Source organism: Dermacentor silvarum, chromosome 3, assembly GCF_013339745.2.
Source record: "Dermacentor silvarum isolate Dsil-2018 chromosome 3, BIME_Dsil_1.4, whole genome shotgun sequence".
NCBI lineage: Eukaryota > Metazoa > Arthropoda > Arachnida > Ixodida > Ixodidae > Dermacentor > Dermacentor silvarum.
The window spans coordinates 197,989,239-198,009,380 of NC_051156.1; the positions used below are offsets into that span (position 1 = coordinate 197,989,239).

Genomic DNA, 20,142 nt, shown 5'->3' on the forward strand with positions numbered 1-20,142 from the left:
AACTGACATATCTTCAAAGCTGTAGAATCTCTACCGCACGTTTTTAGAACGTAAAACGATGACACTTAGCAGGTTGCGTATGTAGCAAAGTATGCGACCGGGATAGTTTGTGTTCATCCATGACGTTTGACAGCGCGAACTTTGACAAAAGACAGCGAAAGAGGCAACATACGAAGACAAGCGCTGCGGAAGTAGGCTGGGAACTTGCAAGCACTTCGAAGATATATTAACGTGATACTAAAGTTGGTTTCGGGATGCCGGACCTGGCGTCATCGGCGTCACTAGTGACGTCATGGCACGGACAGAATTTGCGGGCGTCGTGCAGCTGTAACGCTATAGGCATGACGACGTTGCTCGTAACAACAGCAAATACGAGTGATGCGTGCCTGGTTGTGAGTGTATGTAGAAACCGCAGCAATCGCCGAATCGAAGCGAGTCCGCGTATATCATGACGTCATGACGCAGTCACCTCCTGGGTATAGCGAAACCGAAACTGGCACCGAATTAACAAAGCCTTTCGTTCGTATAAGTGCCCTTTGCCATTGACATGGTCACAAGCTTCGCTAATAGTATGTCTAGCGTCAAGATTGGTTGGACTTTGCTCTTACGAACAATTCTGTACGTAAGAGATTTTAATGCGTAAGCATTCTTTGACGAGTACCCCAGCCCCATCACGCGAAAGCTGTAATGCCTTGTATCTGTACAAAAACGCTTAATTTGCAATTTGCAAAGTTAAGACATTTAATCGTTGTCATAGTACAAATGTAGATGACTGGTAGCTTTATAAGCGATAAGAAACAAGTTAACCCCCCCCCCCCCCAAAAAAAAAAAAAAAAAAAAGAATACCCATAGGAATACATAGGGCTCCTTAGGAAATGCATGGGGAAACTTGTAGTAGGGATGTGCCAAATTGAAATTTGGGGGTGGTCCAACTGAAATTTGCGGGTGGGCCAACTTGAAATGTGCAGGTGGGTCAACTTGAAATGTGGGGCGGGCCAACTTAAATTTGTGTGTACGCTCACGCATACTTAGACAACTCCAGTGGAGTTTCTGCATTCTTTTTTTGCGAATACGGGCTCTAGTTCGTAGAATCGAGCGCCATAGTACAGTGGCCATAGCAAGTTTTTCAGGGCGCTCCGACGCTTGCTGGCATTTTTTTTTTTTTTTTTGCTGTATTTAGAGGGCTCGTGCCTCCATTTAGCGCGCGAAAATGTCGCTTCGGGAGTGTCATTTCAGCATACTCCTTTAAACGCTCAGGTAACGGCAGGCAGAGTATACAAGACTGCGTCGCAAAGCGTGCGCAGATGTTGAGTCCACTGAGCTCGAGACGAGTCCTCGGTTGACATACGTATAGGGTTGACACCTCGCGAGCGCAAGGTTTGTTGTCGACGCAGTACATAAGAGGCCAATCTTATTTAGGGGCTTCATAGACTACCCACCTCCTAACTCAGGCTAAGCGGCGTCGCTCTGACGTCCGTTGAACCAGCACATCGGAAGTCCAGCCGAGCACAGCTAGGCCACCCGAGTATATAGTATATAAGCCTGCATAAGTCAAAGTTACAGTGTACCGTCTCGTTACATTACATTAGCAGCCCGGCGCGACGATTCACTAATTAACTTACGCGTCCCCAAGTCGATATATAGTATATGGCTATAGGCCTTAATTCTCCGAAACTGGGCGTCAGTTTCGCAAACGTCTCCCCCAACTGCCTCCCATTTTTGACACGTGACGTCATAAGAAGAGGGAGGGTGGGAGCCATAAGCAATACAGCGAGTTACTGGCGCTTCCCTCCTCGGGTCTCTTATTATATTAGCCCTCGCCGAATTGCACAATGGGATATAACCCACCCGCTGGAGGAGTCCCTCTCATTCATGGTAATGAGCAATCTGCCAGATGAACGGTTCCCTCGCTCTCGTGACGGCATTCGCGTCACGGATTCAGTGCCCGTATCAGCCTCGCCGGTGAAGAAAGGAAAAAAAAAAGAAAAAAGCTCGCATAAATTATTGACGACGCCCATACACAGCGGCACGCAGACATCTTGCGCACTTTTCGTCGGCCAGTGCCTTCTCTTTCGCTCCCACCTCCTGGTCGGGGAGGGAGGGTGGCATCGTGTGATATTGAAGAGTGTTCGATAAATGGATGATTACGAAAGTAGTCTCCTTAGCTTGCTTATTGAAAAAAAAGAAAGAAAAAGTGAAAAACACCAATAAGGCTCTAACAAGCCAGCGACATCGAGAATGGTGCAAGTCAACATTGCGACGCAGTCATTATAACGGATGACCTGAAAAAACCAGAATACAACATTCGGTCTGATTGAGCTCGACTAAAACATTGCAAGCACCTTCTAAATAAAGTAAAGGTTACATATACTTGAGACGTCCACCTGGGAGGCTCTAACTTATACGCTACTCGGAGCGTAACACATAAAATGAAGGAAAACTGACACAACTTAGTGGCTAATGCGTTGTGGTGCTGAGACCGAAGTCGCTGGTTCGATTCCCGACATGCATTCTTATGGGGGTCGGCAATCAATAGCGCTGGTGTACAAGTCCTCCGGGTGCGTAAAAAAAAAAAAAAGGGTGCGCCAGGCGGTCAAAAACTTAAGAAATCATCCCCCCGTATCAAGCGGCCTGAAACACAGTTGCAGACGACTCGGCCTTCAATCGACGCCAACTCATAAATGTCGGGTCAACAAAACATGTTAGGGTTAGTTCGTTACTCTCAAATAATAGGAGCAGAGGTCTTTGTCAGGCTGTATGCCCTCTATAGCTGCTGCTCCCGGTCTTGTATACCGTAGAGTTTCGGGTATGATGGGTGTGTACATGGATCCGTGACTCCGTGAACTCGTTTTCAACAAAGTACTGCGTAATAAATAATTAAACAAACATAATTAAGATTGACCGACGGCAGGATTCGAATACAATACACAGAATCCCGATGAAACCATTACACCACGCCCGCATGCATCAATAAGCGGCATTGAACCCCTTCGTGAATTTCTCGCGGGCAAGCCAGCGCGTTGAGACGCTTGGCGCGTTTCGATTTGGCCACGTAGACAGGCTTAACCGCTGCCATTAGTAGCGAATGCGCGTGCTCGCAGAGTCTTGTGCACTTAGAGAACAAAACACAGATTGCTATGAAATTTAGGGCAATGAAGGCAGATAAAGCGTATAATAAACAAAGCCACAAGAACGTCCGAATCCACAAGCTCGAAGATCAGACAAATTCATGTACTACCCATCATTCCCATTGTGGCTTAGCGATTGCAGCGCCAAAGTTTCCTCTAGTAAATATGGCAGGAAACTCTATGCTGTATACAAGTTGGACAAGAAAACTGAAACTGAAATTCAAATTTAAAAAAAAATGGCGCGCAATGCATACAATTAAGGACGAACGAAAGTGCAGACGCAGGTACAGACGAAGAAGCAGACGGATTTACAGACGTAGGTGCAGGCAAAGGAACAGACGGATGAGCAGAAGAACGAACAGATGAAGTAGCAGACGGCTCGACGTACAGACGGAGGTACCGACGAATGAACAAACAAATTAACAGACGGAGCAGCAGATGAATGAACAGGAAGTTCGCACCGGTTCCAAGTGTCTGTAGCCTTATAGATCACACTTGTCCCATGTTTCACTACGTATTTCCTTCAGCAAGCCTGGTCGACGTCAACTATGACGTCAGCGTCAGTGCACCGCAACGAGTTATACAGTGGGGAGAAGCCCAGCCAGCTGCTGCTTCTGCGGCATTGCGCGCACGCGCTGCAAGCACTACCGGAAAACAACGTTTCGCAAGTTCCCGGACACGGCACTCAAGAGAAAACCCGACACTTCCTTACGCACGGCCTCCTCCGCCGCCCGGCCTGTCAACAGATTCATAACACACGACTTCAGCGGCGACTTCGGCAAAATACTTCGAAATAAAATTAAGTAAAATAATGTTGGTACAAGACAGCTGTATACAGGGATGCGAATGGTGGTTACCGCAGGTACATAACCGCCGTTTCCTGAAGTTGACTTCTTCTTCTTTAGTCATATCCCGAACCCTGTTCGCAGCCTTTGTCATCACTCCGTACTTATTCGCAACCGAATGATGGTAATCCCGAACAGCGAACGTCGCAAAACGCTTGAGGCCAGAGCCCCCCTCCCCTTTCACCCCTCCCTTTTTTTATGCTTTAACACACATCTTCATGACAGCCTAACGTCACCCGACTGGTCAAATTCGTGTGCAAGATGCCGAAAAAGCAACAATGATAATGATCACAAATAGCACAACGCGCGCGCTTAAGTTATACAATGTAGCTCTCTAACTAAAACGAAGTGTGTATATGTCCTATAGGCGGGGAATTCCAGAAGCGACTTGTTGACCATGTCGTGTATCCTCCATTACTATACATACTGAGTATTGATATTCTTCTATTCAACATTGTTTTCATATACTCTCTCCATATGTTCTCTTTCTTTTCTATAATATATTCAGTTTTCCAAGCGAAACAAAATTGTTTGCAAGGCCTAAATGAACACTATAACGATATATAAACCATTATGGACTCAGGAAAGACGATGTCGACATCTATGTACATTTATATGGCGGGAAAAGGGTTCTTTATAATAGCAAAAAGGTGTAGGCAGAATAAGAATAAGAAAAGGGAAAGGACCGCACGAAAACCAAAACCACGACATGAGCTAACTACACATAAGGAAAGGTAGTTTAATTGCAGCACGCGTTTCAGATATACGCTCGTACGCAGTCCGACGATTAATTATGCCACCGCCATTCCAGTACTAATTAAACTAAACTTTCCTTTAACGACAGCAGTAGTAGTAAAAAAAAAAAAACGAAAGAGTGTGTTATAATCGGGGAAATAGATAAGGACTCGCCCTCCGTCGAGGAAGTTATGCGTTTTACACCACGGCGAATTACAACAGCACATTTTGGCGGGTGATGCGAACGCCAATTTGATTATATCGCCCCAATCGTTGCCTAAACGTGCACATATAGAAAGAACATCCCTGACCCGTTAACTGCGAAGGCTACTTCACTATTCATACCTGTCGGGATACGGAAGAAAAATGGTAATTGTTAGCATACTAGCGCTTAACTTATGAAAAGGAGTCGCTGCTTCCGGCTAGCGTCTCTCCGACCAACTTGGTTAGGTAAGGTTATGTTAGGTTAGGTTAAAGAAAAGAGGGACGCCAAAAAAAGAGAGAGAGAGAGAGAGAGAAATTTACACCATTTGCGGTTTATCTTGTCCCTCACGATATTTGGAGTCTATATTTTGCTATCTTCTGCGTACGCTTCCTTTTCATCTAACACTTCCGAGTTCGCTACACTCGAGCCGAAAGAAAATAATTTTAAACACCGACCACGGTAGCTCAGATGGCTATGGCGTTGGACTGGCGACCACGACGTCGTGGGTTCGGCCTCGGCGGTCGCATTCCGACGCGGGCGGGGTATGCAACAAAAACGCTCGTGTCCCGTGCATTGGGTGCACGCCAAAGAACCCCAGGCGGTCAAAACTGATACGGCGTCGCCCACTACGGCGTGCCTCGTAATCGGATCGTGGTCCTGGCACCCTATAGGGTCTCTGAATTTAGTAACCTCGAAAAATTTAAAACGCGAAACTTCTTTTTTTTCTTTTCGCGTATACTCCCCGGAGGGTCTAAAGGAAGCATCGGACTATAACACCAAGGTGCTAAAACATCAACGCAGCGTCAAAAAAAACCAACGCAAGCGAGAGTGCATCGGTGCGGAACTCGCTCCAGATATCTCCTCCTATACTGACCGACCAACCGGCCAGCGCCGCTATTTTGTCGTTGAAACGCGTGTTGCAAGACGGCGCGCACAAAAGAACGACGCGGGCGGCGAACAAATGCGGCTTGTTCCCAGGAGTGTGTATCCGGGCCGAAGAAGCGCGTGCATGCATGCGGCCCTGGCCAGCTCGCATCCCTGCGTTAACGACTGCGCGCACGTAGATATAGCGGCGGCGTGTGTAGGCGCTGAGCAAGCGCAAAATGAGGACAGGTGTGGCGGCCGGTGGTGGTGGGGGAGGATTTATGCCCAGTGCATTCCCCACGGACGGGCAGTGCGATCGCAAGCACAACTTTCCGCGAGAATGGCTCACCGGACCAGCGGCGTTTTCTTTCTCTTTCTTTCTTTCTTTTTTTTTTTTTCGTAACGCGACGTTATAGCCTGTGACGTCAGCGCGGTGCAGTGCCAGACCGCCATATAGCTTGCCACAAAAGACTAACCACAGGAAACTCTGACGCTCGGTTCTACGGCAGCTACCAAGGACGGCGGAAAAGCCAGAATATGAATTCGATTACACCGTAGTTAGAGGTACATGAATTTGCCTAAACTGAAGCCTTCCGTTTATATATATATATATATATATATATATATATATATATATATATATATATATACTGTAGGTCGCAGTCGGGCCCAAGCAGGAGTGAAGAACAAAAGAAGACATAATACATGAACGGCATATTAAAACGGTGTCAACGGATGTGTGGACTTTTGATATTGATCCATTTTTTTTTCAACAACCTATTGCGTTATAATTGCAACAATCGCCAATGAGCATGCTTTAGCGCAAAAATTTGAACTGTCTTCGTGCGTATCGAAAAAATATTTCTTGAAAATTTAGTAAGATAAAGCGTAATGACATCTTATTGCGCTTGGACTTTGTACGGAATGTCACAGCGACGCCGACGGCGAAAATACACATGGAGTGTCCCTGTAACTGCTATCACAATAACAACACTTCGAGAACGTCTGAACCCGTAAGCTCGAAGATTAGGCAAATCTGTGTACCACATCCACGATGCCAATTAAGGTAGAGCTATAAACGATTGCAGTGCTGGAGTTCCCTCTAGTATTTTTTTTTTTTTTTTCAGGAAACGCAATGGGCGCAAACGACACCCGACCGCTCATACCTCTTGCACCGTCGTTCCTCAGTCACGACGATTGAGGAACTTCGACGCCAACACCTCGACTCCAACCTGTCGAAGTGTTGACGCAGGTTGACGAAGGCTCTTTGACAGAGGCAGGTGTCCGTCGCTAAATAAATCCGTCCTCGAAAGTTTCCCGCTCGCATTCACCGCGAAAAAGCTAACTAAACTTTCTGTCCCCAATCGAAGCGTGGAACAAGAACGCCTGCGTGCGACCTTGCCCGTTGAACCGCAAAAAGTCTCCTTCGGGGCCTTGTACATCAGATAGAGAAGGATTTCGCTCTCTTAGACCGCTCAATTGGCCCGTTTTAAGCGCAGGTGTACAACTTTCCGCTGTCGATTACTGTCCCTATATACTTCTCTTCGGAGTATTCGTTAATTAAAATCACCTCTGCAATCGAATCGAGGGCATCGCGCGCGCAAACACCCGCTTTCAAAGCCAAACACAGCACGGCGACGGCTGCATCGATAGCAAACGAACACCACCTGCCACCACCTCTTCTCTACTTCGATAAAAAAAAAAAGATAACGTCAACACTCGCGACAAAATCGAACTCCATCGTCTGCACGCTAGGGAAAGAGCTATTGGGTTCCGTTACAACATACTTTCGGTTTCATAGATGATAATTACAGCAAGATCAGGAAGATACGGCCACCGAAGGCACCAACGACACAGACGAGCGTATTGGACAGGAAGACCACACGACAACAAACGAGGGTGGCGTAGCAGACGACAGGGAAAAGCAGACGGCCGGGCAGACGATGCCAGAAATCGCCGTCGACGCCGCCGAGTGGGCCGAGTCCCAACCACATGCACACACATACGCGCGCGTCTCCGTTCTACCCGCTCTACCAACCGATCCCGAGCGCGCACGCGCGCGTGAAACATTCGCGCCCCGCGCGAGCTTCGAATGCTCACGAGCCGCGTCGACGTCGGAGAGCGAAGGAGCGCTCCGCGCTCGCTCAGGCGCAAGATGCGAAGGAGCACGTGCTCGCTCGCTCCGCTAGGGACGACGTCGACGACGTCGAAGCGCCGCCGCCGCAACAGACACGCACGGTAGAAACCACACGCCAGCAGCTGCTGACGCATGCCGCCGCGGCAACCGCAAGCAGCAAGAAACACGAGCACGGCGCTTAGAGGGCCTTCGGCATGTATACTATACGCAACGACACGGGGAAAAACACAGCACTTTTACGTACACGTGAGCAAGCTGAGCAGCGTCGGTTCGTAGCCTCCCGTGGTGACTGCAGTGTGCTGAGAGCCATAACGGTGCTGCTGCTGATGGTGCTGTTGCTGATGGTGCTGATGTTGCTGCTGCTGCTGCTGCTGATGGAGGTGTTGTTGTTGCTGCTGCTGCTGCATCATCAGCTGTCTCGCCGGATAGGAAGGAGGAGGCGGCGGAGCGGCGGCGGCGCCCCGTGCGCTGCCGTACGGCGGCCTGCCGGCACCGCCGCCCGCGTAGTCCTCCCATGGCGGCAGCCGGTCCAGCGTCCGCCGCTGCGCTGTGCGAACGACAACCACCACCACACCACAACCGTCGACGTTCCACGACGACGGCCGCGGCGACCACGACAGCACGCGGCGGGGCCTTTCTGCCTCCGGCGGCGCCGCCGAAGCCGCCCTCCTCTCTTCGCCGTAGAGACCGCGCCTCCTCGCCCGCTATACGCCGACGACGCCGCCGCGCGCTCGCCCCGCCAGCCGGCCTGACGCCGCGGCCCCGTTTCCGTTTGCTTGTGCATCCCTTCCACCGCTTACGACGGCATCGCCCTTCCCCCCCCCCCCCCCTCGACGCACCGCCGGCAGCAGCCTGCCTTCTCTCTCTCTCGCCAGCCCCATTTTTCATCGCTACCTCGCACGCGTCGACGACGGTGGTGGTGGTGGTGCGTGGTAGCAGAATTCCTGTTGGTGGTACTGGCGGCGGCGTGCGAGAGGTGAGACGAGGAGTGTGTATAGAAAAGAGAGTGTCGGGGGAAGGTCACCGCCAACGCCAAAAGGGGTGATGGCGACGACGACTATGACAACGATGACGCCCACGCCCGTTTGATCGAGCGTGCCCCGTTTCACACATCAGCGAGCGCGAGCGGCACATGCCGCGGCGGGGGTTTAATACCACGCGAGCAGCCCTCGCCGCCCTCGCAGCCGCCACACCATCGGCTATGCCGTTCACGCGCGCATAAAAAAAACACCAAAGCCGGCTCTCTCTCTCTCTCTCGAGAGAGAGAGAGAGAGAGAGAGCCTGCGTCTCTGTTTTTCCATGAAGCGAAACAACACAGAGCCTCGTCTCCCAGCGCCGCGGTTCTTTGCTGTTTTGTGTGTATAGTGTGCGTGTTGCCTGCGTCCCCCGAAAGGCGAGAAAGACGATGATGTGGAAGAAACTATAGCAGCAGCAGCAGCCGCATGCAGCTGCCCGAGAAATAGACGGAATGCAGTCCGACGAGCACAGAACAACGGCCTTCGACCCCAGTTTCTCGAGAGTCCGCGCGCGCATATTTGCACGTGTGTGTGTCTGTGTCTGTGCAGGGAGCTAGCGCGCGTCTGTTGACGTACGATCCCTCCACTCTGAGTACACGCAGGCAATCTCCTCCTCGGAGCTCCAGGCTAATCTCAGCCCTCCTCCTAATCTTTCCCGCCTCACCAATAACCAGCAGCACATCTTCCTACGCGCAGCGCAACGAGAAGAATACGCGTGTCGAAGACGCACCTCTCCATCTATCACGGGTGGCGCTAGTGAGCACCGAGCATCGTATACAATGTAATGGAATGACGATATATCCAACCAGCCACTGAGACCCAGAAAACAGGCCATCTTCCAGAATGGCCGCGGTTTAAAGCTGACGGGAACGCATAGCTCGTTAGCGGTGGAGATCAGCGGGACACTATTGAAGTACTGGTTGGAAAAAGAAATATTACGTAGCTCCAACGCACGGTATGGAACCTACGTAAAGTGAAGCTTTCGTGAAGCGGGTAATGAAACGCTGTAAGTGCACAGGCATCGGTAACATTACGAGATAATGCAGATATAGGCGGAATGCTAGATTAAGATATTGTAACGTAAGTAGATCACACAGGCTGGATGACACAAGTGAGGTACCGAAGCCAACACACGTGGAACATTCCTTCAAAATTCACGAGAAGACGGATACTGATATGCGTCACGTCCACGCATCTACGGTTTTTTTTTTTTTTTTAAGAAAGAGTTATAATTTGTAGAACATTCACGCGTGTCATATCTCACCGGTAATCGATGGCGGAATACACTACAAGTTGTCCCATTTACCAATGAGCCATACTATACATACACCATACACGAGCGTGAAATTTTGATGCTGCGACAGACGAGAACGCAAGAAGAAAAGCTGGACGAGGAGTCATGAGTTATGAAACGAAACAGAGTCGATACATGGGCGTTTGCGCAACGAAGCTCGTGGATCACGAGACATGTGGAGCGTTTATTTTTCACGTACACGTCCAAGACGGTTGATCGATTCCGGAGCGAGACAGCTCACCCAAATGGCTGTCATTGCTGTTATTGCCGGTTCATCAGCAAAGTCATTGAGTTGGCACGGCGCGTATCAGGAACCGCTCTTGTATTTCGCGAAACGAACGAGCTCGCGCGTTTACCGCCATTCGTTGATGTTTCTTTCTTCGGCGTAAAAACGCAGAAGTCTTGTGTCTCGCCTCCTCTATGCGTGACTCGTCTCTATGCGTCAATTACTCTGTCGCAGAAGCAAGTTCCGACGCAGCAAACTAGCTGCCAATCAATCCAAATTCTATATCGTCCCTAAGAGCTAGTGCGAGTGTTTCAATGTGGCGTCACCACCCACTTCCGCGTCTCTTCAGGAATTTAACCCTTTCTGGTTTAATTTTCTAATGAAGCGAAATGCTTAAGTTGCGTTCATCCGAACGGCAAGTTTAAGGGAAAATACAGAAAAACTCCCAGTGGAGTTTTAGGCAATGAATTCAAATTTCCTTTTTTTTTTTCTGTCTCTCTCTCTCATGAACTGCCATGCCAACACGATGTGTTATAAAGAACACGTGGTTCTTCGGACTTCTCAATTCACCATCATAATGGAGTGAAATATGGCCACAAATTATTTAAAGACCATTTTTCTGCCGCCCAGGGCAGATAGTATGCATCAGGCAGCAAGCTCAAAAGATACAGCGCAGAGGTCCGTCCTCAGTGCGATCCGACACATGTCTGGACATTTGCGAAATCTCATGACGAATCATAGTATATATATGCAGCACAAAGCCGTCAAGCTTTGTAAGTAGTACACGTTACAAAAAACAGCCCTAACTACACGACAAAAAAGTAAGAAGAAAAGGAACAGTCATAACGAGAGCTGTCCTGTCTGCTCATTTTCTTTTTACTTTTTTTTTTTTTTTGTCGCGTAGTTAGTGCTGTGTTTTCTAAGATGTAAAATACGTACCAACTATTCGAGGTTTACTGAACTATCACTTCTGGTGAACGTAATCTTTAAATTTTTAAGTAGCATTGCTTACACTCACATTTCTGAAAACAGTTTCGTTGTTCATTTTCTCTCTCTCTCTCTCTACGTCCAATATTTTCTGCAGTACATTACGATTCCTACAGGAATCATTGGCTTCGAAAGGGTAAGCACGGGTGGATTAACGGCTGGCCTTCGGGTAAGGAAAGCCGGCCTAGTTTTCAACTACGTACGAGAGCGTAATCTAAACCTACGGGGCTTAACGTTTCTCTTCAACGCTATAACGAACATGCGGGTTTTGTTTATCTCTTTATAACGAAAAGCGCGCACACACCCCTACCTACGCCGCGTGGAATTGGGTCACGGATGTCCGTCCCCTCGCACGAGGCTACGTGTGGGCGACCAGATGAACCAACCGCTCGCAACGACAACGACGATGCGAGGCCCGCATTTTCTCGCCATGTGTTCTCTCTCTCTCTCTCAGAACTGACGTTGTTTACAAACAATAAAACCCGCCCGTGCGCGCGCACATGGCGGATATAAACGGCGACGTGGGCGCGCCTCCTCGAATGAAAGAAAGAAAGAAAGAAGCCAACTAGAAAGAGGTGGGACGCGCGCACGCCGCCGAGAAATCGCGAACGGATAGGAAGCGAGCTGCTCTCCGACGCTGAGAGTCTATTCGCAGAAGTCAGAACAAGGCTTCCGAGACCTGCACGCGTTCGTGGTGCGCAAATCTCTGAGGTCGTGGTCAAGTCCGACAGTCTGCTTGAGTGGCGGTGGCACTGCGTTTAGGTCAAAACTTTTCCGCCAGCGCAGTGGGCGCGTCAAGCTGACTCGCGTGGTCCGCTAAATACTGGCTGACCGAGCTCTAAAGAACTCGGTGCGAGCGCCGCACACAAGGCCGCGCGATGCAGCCCTCGAGAGACGCAGATACTGAATGGACTTCGTCCCGTCGACCGCCATGACGTCACGGAAAGGGGCGAACGTAATTGGCTGGCACCTTCATACCGATGCTCCAAGCTGTAAAGAGGTGTATTTGACACTGCAAGTCGTCCTTGAGTATACGTCGATTGACTGATTGTTCGGTTGAATGATTGATGAGTTGAACTAACACGTGCAAAATCACAAGTGCTTTTGAGAAACGCCGTAGTAAAAGGTTACGATAGGTTTTTTTTTTTTTTTTTCTTTTTTACCACCTCGAATTCCTCAATGCGTAGTCGGCCACAAATGTTTACGGGACGTGGAATTTGCAAAAAAGCGAAGTTGGCCCCGCGAAGTCTGATCAATTGAATGTTTCACTGAGTGCGCCCTACACCATGATCAACTAAATTAGAAGCGCCATATTCGCCTCGGCAGAACATAAATTCACATTTGCCGTGAAAGCAGAGTCCGTAAACTTTCGTGGTCAACTGCATACCCGAAGCGCACTAATGCCGCCCTCCATCAGAATGCGGCTGCCGCGATCCGGGAGTTGAACACACGACGATCGTGATCTTTCCCCAGAACAGTTTCGTAAGAGAAGATGACACCCAGTCGTTATGTGGGGCATCTTATTACCCGAGGTCGCCGGTCAGCGGCAAATAGTTCTTACGAACGAAATCAAATCAATCAAAATAACGTTTATTATATTATTTACAAAGGTGGTACATATTGGGTTGAATATACAGAAGGACTTCTCATATGCAGGGGGACCTCCTTGAATAGCTTCGTAAATTCAGTCACCCGGATCTGTATACCTTATTAGGAATTTTTAAATTTTGCGCACCCAAGGTTTGGGGACGCTAACTGCCGGGTTTACAGAAGAATGCAAAAAAAAATGTGTACAAAAGAAAGCAAAAGGGCACTTACTAACGCAAGCAGGGGCGTGGCGCTTGGACGCGCAAAATCTAAAACTTTTGTGTACGTTATTTTTGAAACTCCCTATTAGGGAATTTTAGAAATAGGGGCCCCAAAGTTAGGTGGCGCGATCCACCCCAAGCGGCTTTGCGGATGCCCAAGAAACCCAAACTGCTTCGTGTACGTCTTTCGCGTTCTTTTGTATAAGCCCGGTGTTTTGCGTCCCCCAACTTTAGGGGGGGTCCCCTATTTCTAAAACTCCCAAGTGGACTCTTAGTTTTGTGCGTGCGTTACGCCGCTTGGAGACGCTATTTCTAGAACTCTCCATCGTTCATCTGCTGTAGCAGAAGTTTCTGGTACATCTCATAACGCGTTATGGGCACACGTCAACGACATTGCCCGCATACAGCAACGGAGTTGTGAACGGATCAAGAACAAGAAGGTGGCGGCTAACTTCAAGCGCCTGGTATGCGCGAAGCACTTGGCTCTATATATACAGCGCGGAGGAATGCGGCGCGTATCATGTAGATCCGAATTCCGCATTACTGACTGCGCGCGATATACCGCCCTGCTACAGGAACGTGCGGGGACATGGTGGTCGGTGGTGAGGAGGTGTCGGGGAATGCAGAATCGAGCTAGCGCTGGCTGTGACGGCTGCGCTCGTCTCATTTCTCGCGTGCCAGACGAGATTTGGAGAGAAATAGAGAGAGAGAGAGAGCGGGCTCGCGTTGGAGGAAAAGAAGTACGCCCAAACTTTGCTTTCTTTTCCAGACTTTGTTTTCTTTCTTTTTTTAATCTGGACGCTGCAAGTCACCCCGGAGGAGAAAACGCGTGCAATGAAACTATACTACCACGCTGTCATCCGGAGAAGAATGCAGCATATAGCCCGCGACGAGTATTGGAAATGCAACCATACGTTGGCATTCAAACTTGGTGCGCGAATATGCAACGTGTATAGATTTCTACGTGTACAGAATTTGCAGGTAACAGATGGAATCAGTCAGCGCAGGACAGGGGTAATCGGGAAATGTCAGGAGTAGGCCTTCGTCCTGCAGTGCACGCAGAATAAGCTGATTATTAATGATATATTTCCTGCTGACCAATCGAGATCCCCGAAGAGAGCAGCTCTATAAAGTTCGACGTAATGAGCCAGGAAGAGAAGGGAACTGTAGGTTTCTTCCGTCTCTTATGCGCGTTTTGGTATGGTAATCACTCAGTTGTTATAGTTAGCGCTCCCGACCCGTTCCCCAGTTTCGATATACGTTCTTTATAGATTACGAAACTATAAACACAAGATTTCATTTTTCCCCTATCTCTTCTCGCACTCCGTCCTCAACGGAATGGCGTCAGGGCTGAGGCCGGCGGGCATCGAATACGCAAGTGCTAGCCCCCCCTCCTCAACGACTGAGCCACCGTGGCAGGCGGGTATGCGCCAGAAATGATGTGATCGACCCCGTAAGAATAGACAGTTGGCATTTCCATCCCTTCCCTTATGCGTCCCTTCTCGAGAAACGGACACGCGGCCACTCCCCGACCTCGAGTAATAAATTTCGGGCTTCCGCGAGGTCCCTGCCGGCTCTCTCGCCATATAGAGACATGAATATGCCCCGGCCCAGACGGCGTCCTACGGAGAACTATGCGCCTCGAAGGGCTTGCATCTACATATACTTGGCCGACAGAGCTAGCTATACGAGCGTCGTCGTCGACGTCGTCGTCTAGATAGATGCCAACGCCAGCGAGCGTGACTCAGGAACAGAAGAACGCGGACGGACACAAACAGACGAAACGAACGGAGGCCTGCGTTCGCAAACCAGTTCCGCAAGGTCCGGCAGGTCGGCAACGTTGCCTCACGAGAGAGAGAGGCCGGCGTTCACAGACGTCGTCGTTGCATACATGTATTCACGTGAGCTCTTCTTATATACGTGTGCGCGCACACACACACACACACACACACACACACACACACACACACACACACACACACACACACACACACACACACACACACACACACACACACACACACACACACACACACACACACACACACTTCCGCGAGCCGCAACGTCTTCGTCGTCTGCAAAAAGAAAACGAGCGGCCGGCCTCATAAGCTTGTCGCCGTCGTCTGCTAGCCGTGAGGTGACCCAGACGACGGCGGAGCAACCAGGGCGACATCACTCGCGGGCGCTGTGCACTTTCCGCGACAAGAAAAGGCAATTAGACGCCGGTAAAAAAGAAAAGAAAAAAAAAACGAAAAACAGAAAGAAGAGCGGAGATATGTGCGTACGACGGACGGTGTCTGCCTGGCGGGACAGTGTGCGAGTGTATATGCTATACCCGTGAAGGCGGAAAACAGAACCGGCAACAGACGCCGACATCGATGCTCCCAATTTTATTTATGTATTTTTTTTCACTCCCACAGGGGGGCGCCCACGTATACCGCGAGAGCGCCAACACTAATGGAAACATGTATGCTTGCTTCTTTTTTTTTTTTCCAGCTCGAACCGATAGGCAGGCTGTCTTCCGCTCAAATTTCACAAGGAGGTCATATCAACGGCACACACACACACACACACACACACACACACACACACACACACACACACACACACACACATATATATATATATATATATATATATATATATATATATATATGGGGTGGGGTAATGCATTTGTTGATAAGATTTCGCTGCTTGGTACAAAAGGAAATAAGAAATACACGACACGCTGCCTGAGGCCCTTGCGCCAGTAGATAGGTAGGAAAAGTAGTTCTGCCTTTTGGCGGAACATGGCATTACCACGTCCATTTCTTCGAAGCAACGTTGACGCCATGTCCTCAGATAGACGATGGCGCACTGCAATTTATTTCGACCTACAAAGGGCAAGAACCGTTATCAAGCCTAAAGCGCCGGCCAGAACCGAGGACCGAATGAGACCTCTGCGCAGAAATTAATCTTACGCTTTACAAGCAAGAGAAGCATTAAGGGCAGTGTTCATTGGTCATGCAACACACTGTGTGGGAACCTTTCGTAGCAATTCGGTGTCGCTAGACACACGCTAACACTACGCACACACTAAACACACAAAAAAATAAACACAGAGAGAGAGAGAGAGAGAGATGGAGAGAGTGAGAGAAAGGCTCCATGTGTATCAAACTGAATCCACGCTCAGTTGCGCAGAGCAAGCCAGCCATACATGCACTTGTACTATATAGCATGCTTGAATTGTTACCGAACGAGACCGTAGGAGACTCCGCACCAGATATGCGTTGACGTGGAAATCGATGTATACCTTTCCCCTGTTGTTTTCGCAACTACGTATGTGCGTAGGAGCATATTTTTCTCTCTCGCTCTCTTCACCAAAGTCAGTTTCCACGGAGCCACGTGAGATGCGCATTTCCGACATATTTTGGGCACGACGACGGTCCCTCGACATTTTAAGCCCTAGCCGGAATGAATAGATATATACACACATCAGCGAGTATATCTCCTTCAATCGGTGTAACAACTATACACGAAACAAATTTCGGTCCTGCCTATACATCGTGGCGACAATTGAGCAATACATTAACGTGGCCAGGTCGGGCGACGCGACGCCCAAAATACGCCCAAGGTATACGCTCCATGCAGTTTCCCGTCTCACCGGGCTTCCTGAACGCGCGGAAGACGGGCGACGGAAAGCCCAGAATACGCCAAAAATAAGCGTGGCCCGCGCCTGACCACGGTTCTCCGCTAACGGGCAGGTCCTGAAGCGCCACCGGCGGCGCTGAGACAATGTTGCCTTCAGAGTCACGGTCGACTCTCGTTACAGAGCGTGTCCAACGGCGACAGCTGCGCGTCGTACCGACGCTGTCAAGCGGGCCTTCCATGTGGTTCGAGCCGTCACTCTCGACTCTTACGCGCCCCCCCCCCCCCCCTCCCCATCACTCGCTTAATAATAGCGCGGATGAGGGACCCACTGAAGTCTATAACCGTACGTGACTCGGCGATCAGAAAACAGAACTTCCTATTTTTTTTCCCTTCTTTTTTTTCCCCCGTGCAAACCGTAATGCTCAGTTCAGTGGACTGGGGTCAATGAACTATGCACAGGACGAGACGATAGATCAGGCTCTGTAATTCGGTTTGCAAAACACGTTCGTAGTTGGACTCCTCATTTAAATTTCTGCGCTGAATGAAGGTCCACACAGTCTAAAGTGCAGAAAAAGAATAGTGGAAAGCGCCAGAGCGTCCTGAACAATTTACTAGAATACTTGTTTCAACGAATCGGGGCCCACGTTAAAAAATAGAAAAGGCTCTTATACGCTAGAATTGCTCGTAAGAGCAAATTCCAGCCAATCCTGATGTTTGACATACCTTAGAGAAGGCGGCTAGTCAACGGCAATTGAAGAGCGCTTACGTCACAGTACGCAGTGGTTCGCTGCGTTCCTGGAATCGGAGCGATCGACACCGTCATTGATTGATTGATTGATGATTGATTGATTGTTGATTGGTTAGTGTTACTGCCGGCCGCTAGAGCCAGACATGGCCAAAGAGCGCTAGGGACTATGATAGCGAGTCACCAATGGGACATGCACTGTCGATGAAACCTGGCTGTACAATGTCATCAATAAACGTCGGCTGTAAAGAGGCTAAAATATATATGTATTACAAATATGAACATTCATGCGATGACGTATGTTACGATCAAGACAAGACTCCACAAAGTGATGGCGGATTTAAAAAGCCAGAACAACCAGCAATACTGCCTCACCAGGGCCCTTGAACGCAAGTGCCTGGAGGCAACGTGGGTAATGCCGATGATGTTTATTGGCATATCCTTTAAAACAGGCCGGGGACAAATACTCACATAGATTGCTTTATTTAATCAGGGTTTACCACATGTATCGCCATCTAGCCTTTTGCCTCCCTGATGTGGATCTTTCACATTTAAATACTTTATCATTATTCTGTGTAGGCTACCATTACCTACACTTGCAATGACTCGATACAGTCCTATCATTTTCTTCCCTGCTTTTCTTCTACCAATACTCTAATGTCTCGTACTTATCTCGAATGCTGACCAGTTAGTCATTACATCTTCTTTGAAACACAACGTTTCCGGAACGTGTGCCGAGTCGTTTACGGGCCTTATCCTTTTATTTTTTATTTTCTTGCAGCACACACATGCCTCATCCTGTGGCGGAAAACCTGCTCCTGCAGGTTTCTGTCTTCCGGCCGCCAGCTCGGGCCTCAAATCCTACAAGTTTTCCCTCCTGATTTCTTCCCTGTCGTTTTCGTAAATCTCCACGGCATTTTTTTTTCATCCTTCGCATTCAATTTACCGCCTCTGTTTCTGTAACTTCCTTATTTATGAATACTGCAATCTATTTCCACTTTCAATCACCCTGTATATGGTTGCCGACTTTCTTGACATCTTCCTCCATTTCCGTCTCCGCGTTTCTGAGGTAAATATATTTGTCCACTTTAGCCGGCCATTCCTTTTCATTCATGTTCCTTAGCCTTTCTTCAAAACTAATATCTTGATCTGCGTTTCTCAGACTTCAAAAAAAAAAAAAAAAAAAAGCCAAATCCTTCGTCCCCTATACACTCCAGCGTTTGTGGTTTTTACCGTGGGCCCCCGATGCCAGTCGGCCCACCGCTCCCTGGTTCAACCCTGACAAGATCCCGGATGTCTTTAATGTCGCAGCAACGGCCTCCGACGACAGGCCGTTGTACCTGCCGTATACCTGCAGCCTGCAAGCCACACGATTTTAGGTGATCTTCCTCCGTTTCGGGACGTCACAATAATGTCGATGACGTCAAGTCTAGCAATTCGAGACAGATTTAGTATCAAATTAAGGTACATTAGAAGTGTTTCCCAAGCTTCGTAGTTCCTAAACGCGATTATTTTACGAGTAAGAAGTATCTGGCAAAGTTTCTACAACTAAAGAGTATGTGAGTACTCTTTAGACAAATAATAAAGAAGGTAAAAAACGTGTGTGTGTACCGCGAACATGACGCAGCCGTCAATACGCGACGGAAAGCTACTGATAAAGCACGTCGTAAATTCGGTCATATTTCAGAATCTAGGTCACCTTCCCTGACTCCTCGGATACCGCAGGATGTAATTTCTCTACAACCAGGTTTGATGGGCGGCGGAGACAGTAGCATGCTGGAAGTACAAAGCCCTGAAAGTACATTTCACGTAATGTTCATCACGAGATTTAAAAAATATATAATACGGAAAGAAAAATACGTTCATACGAAGTACTTAAGTCGCGCGACCATAAGACTGCGGCATTATGGGCCTCCCTTTATGACGAAACACGACGAATGCCTCGATCCTGCCCTAACGCATTTTTTTTTTTCCTTCGCTAACCTTAATGACCTCAACTTATGAGTCGGGAGGCCGTTGCCCCGTACAAACACCATGAGCCCACGAGGTCATAAAAGAAACCAACTATTATTGCGCGCCTTGTACGGAGGAGGCCCGGTTACTCGCCTCGTAAACCACTCGCTTCATACGCTGGGCTCAACACCGCAGCGTCGTCGTTCTCAAAGCCTTTCTCGTTTTCTTTGGTGCCGCGCGAGATTATTCTCAGCTCAGAGCGTGCACGGGCCAGGAAGTCCCCAAAGCTCCCGCCATACAGACAATTTTATCTCTCCGCGTTCATGGGTGTACATCTATCTAGCTTGGGTTATTATGGGAACAATTTCTCAATTTCGTGTGCAGCGAAGTTGAGTGAACGTGGTTGCGGAATATCTAGGCGGAATAAGCTAGGCTAGGCTAGGCTACAGGTATAGGCTAGGAATAGGCTAGGACAGGAATAGGCTAGGCTAGGACTAGGCTAGGACTAGGACAGGAATAGGCTAGGACAGGAATAGGCTAGGCTACAGGTATAGGCTATAGGTCAGGTT

The 20,142-nt window shown here is 48.9% G+C and overlaps 1 protein-coding gene across 4 annotated transcripts in view; it reads right to left on the reverse strand.

Moving 5' to 3' along the window:
- Positions 1–20,142, reverse strand: part of LOC119446432 (mediator of RNA polymerase II transcription subunit 15) — a 127,838-nt gene that overhangs the window by 64,917 nt on the left and 42,779 nt on the right. The window contains exon 1 of one of the 4 annotated variants that reach the window (XM_049664137.1): positions 8,159–8,640. The exons of the other annotated variants lie outside the window; for them this stretch is intronic. Coding sequence (XP_049520094.1) covers positions 8,159–8,324 — 166 coding nt within the window. The 5' untranslated portion in view covers positions 8,325–8,640. Of the gene's footprint in view, positions 1–8,158; positions 8,641–20,142 lie in introns of those variants that run through there. 4 annotated transcript variants of the gene reach the window in all.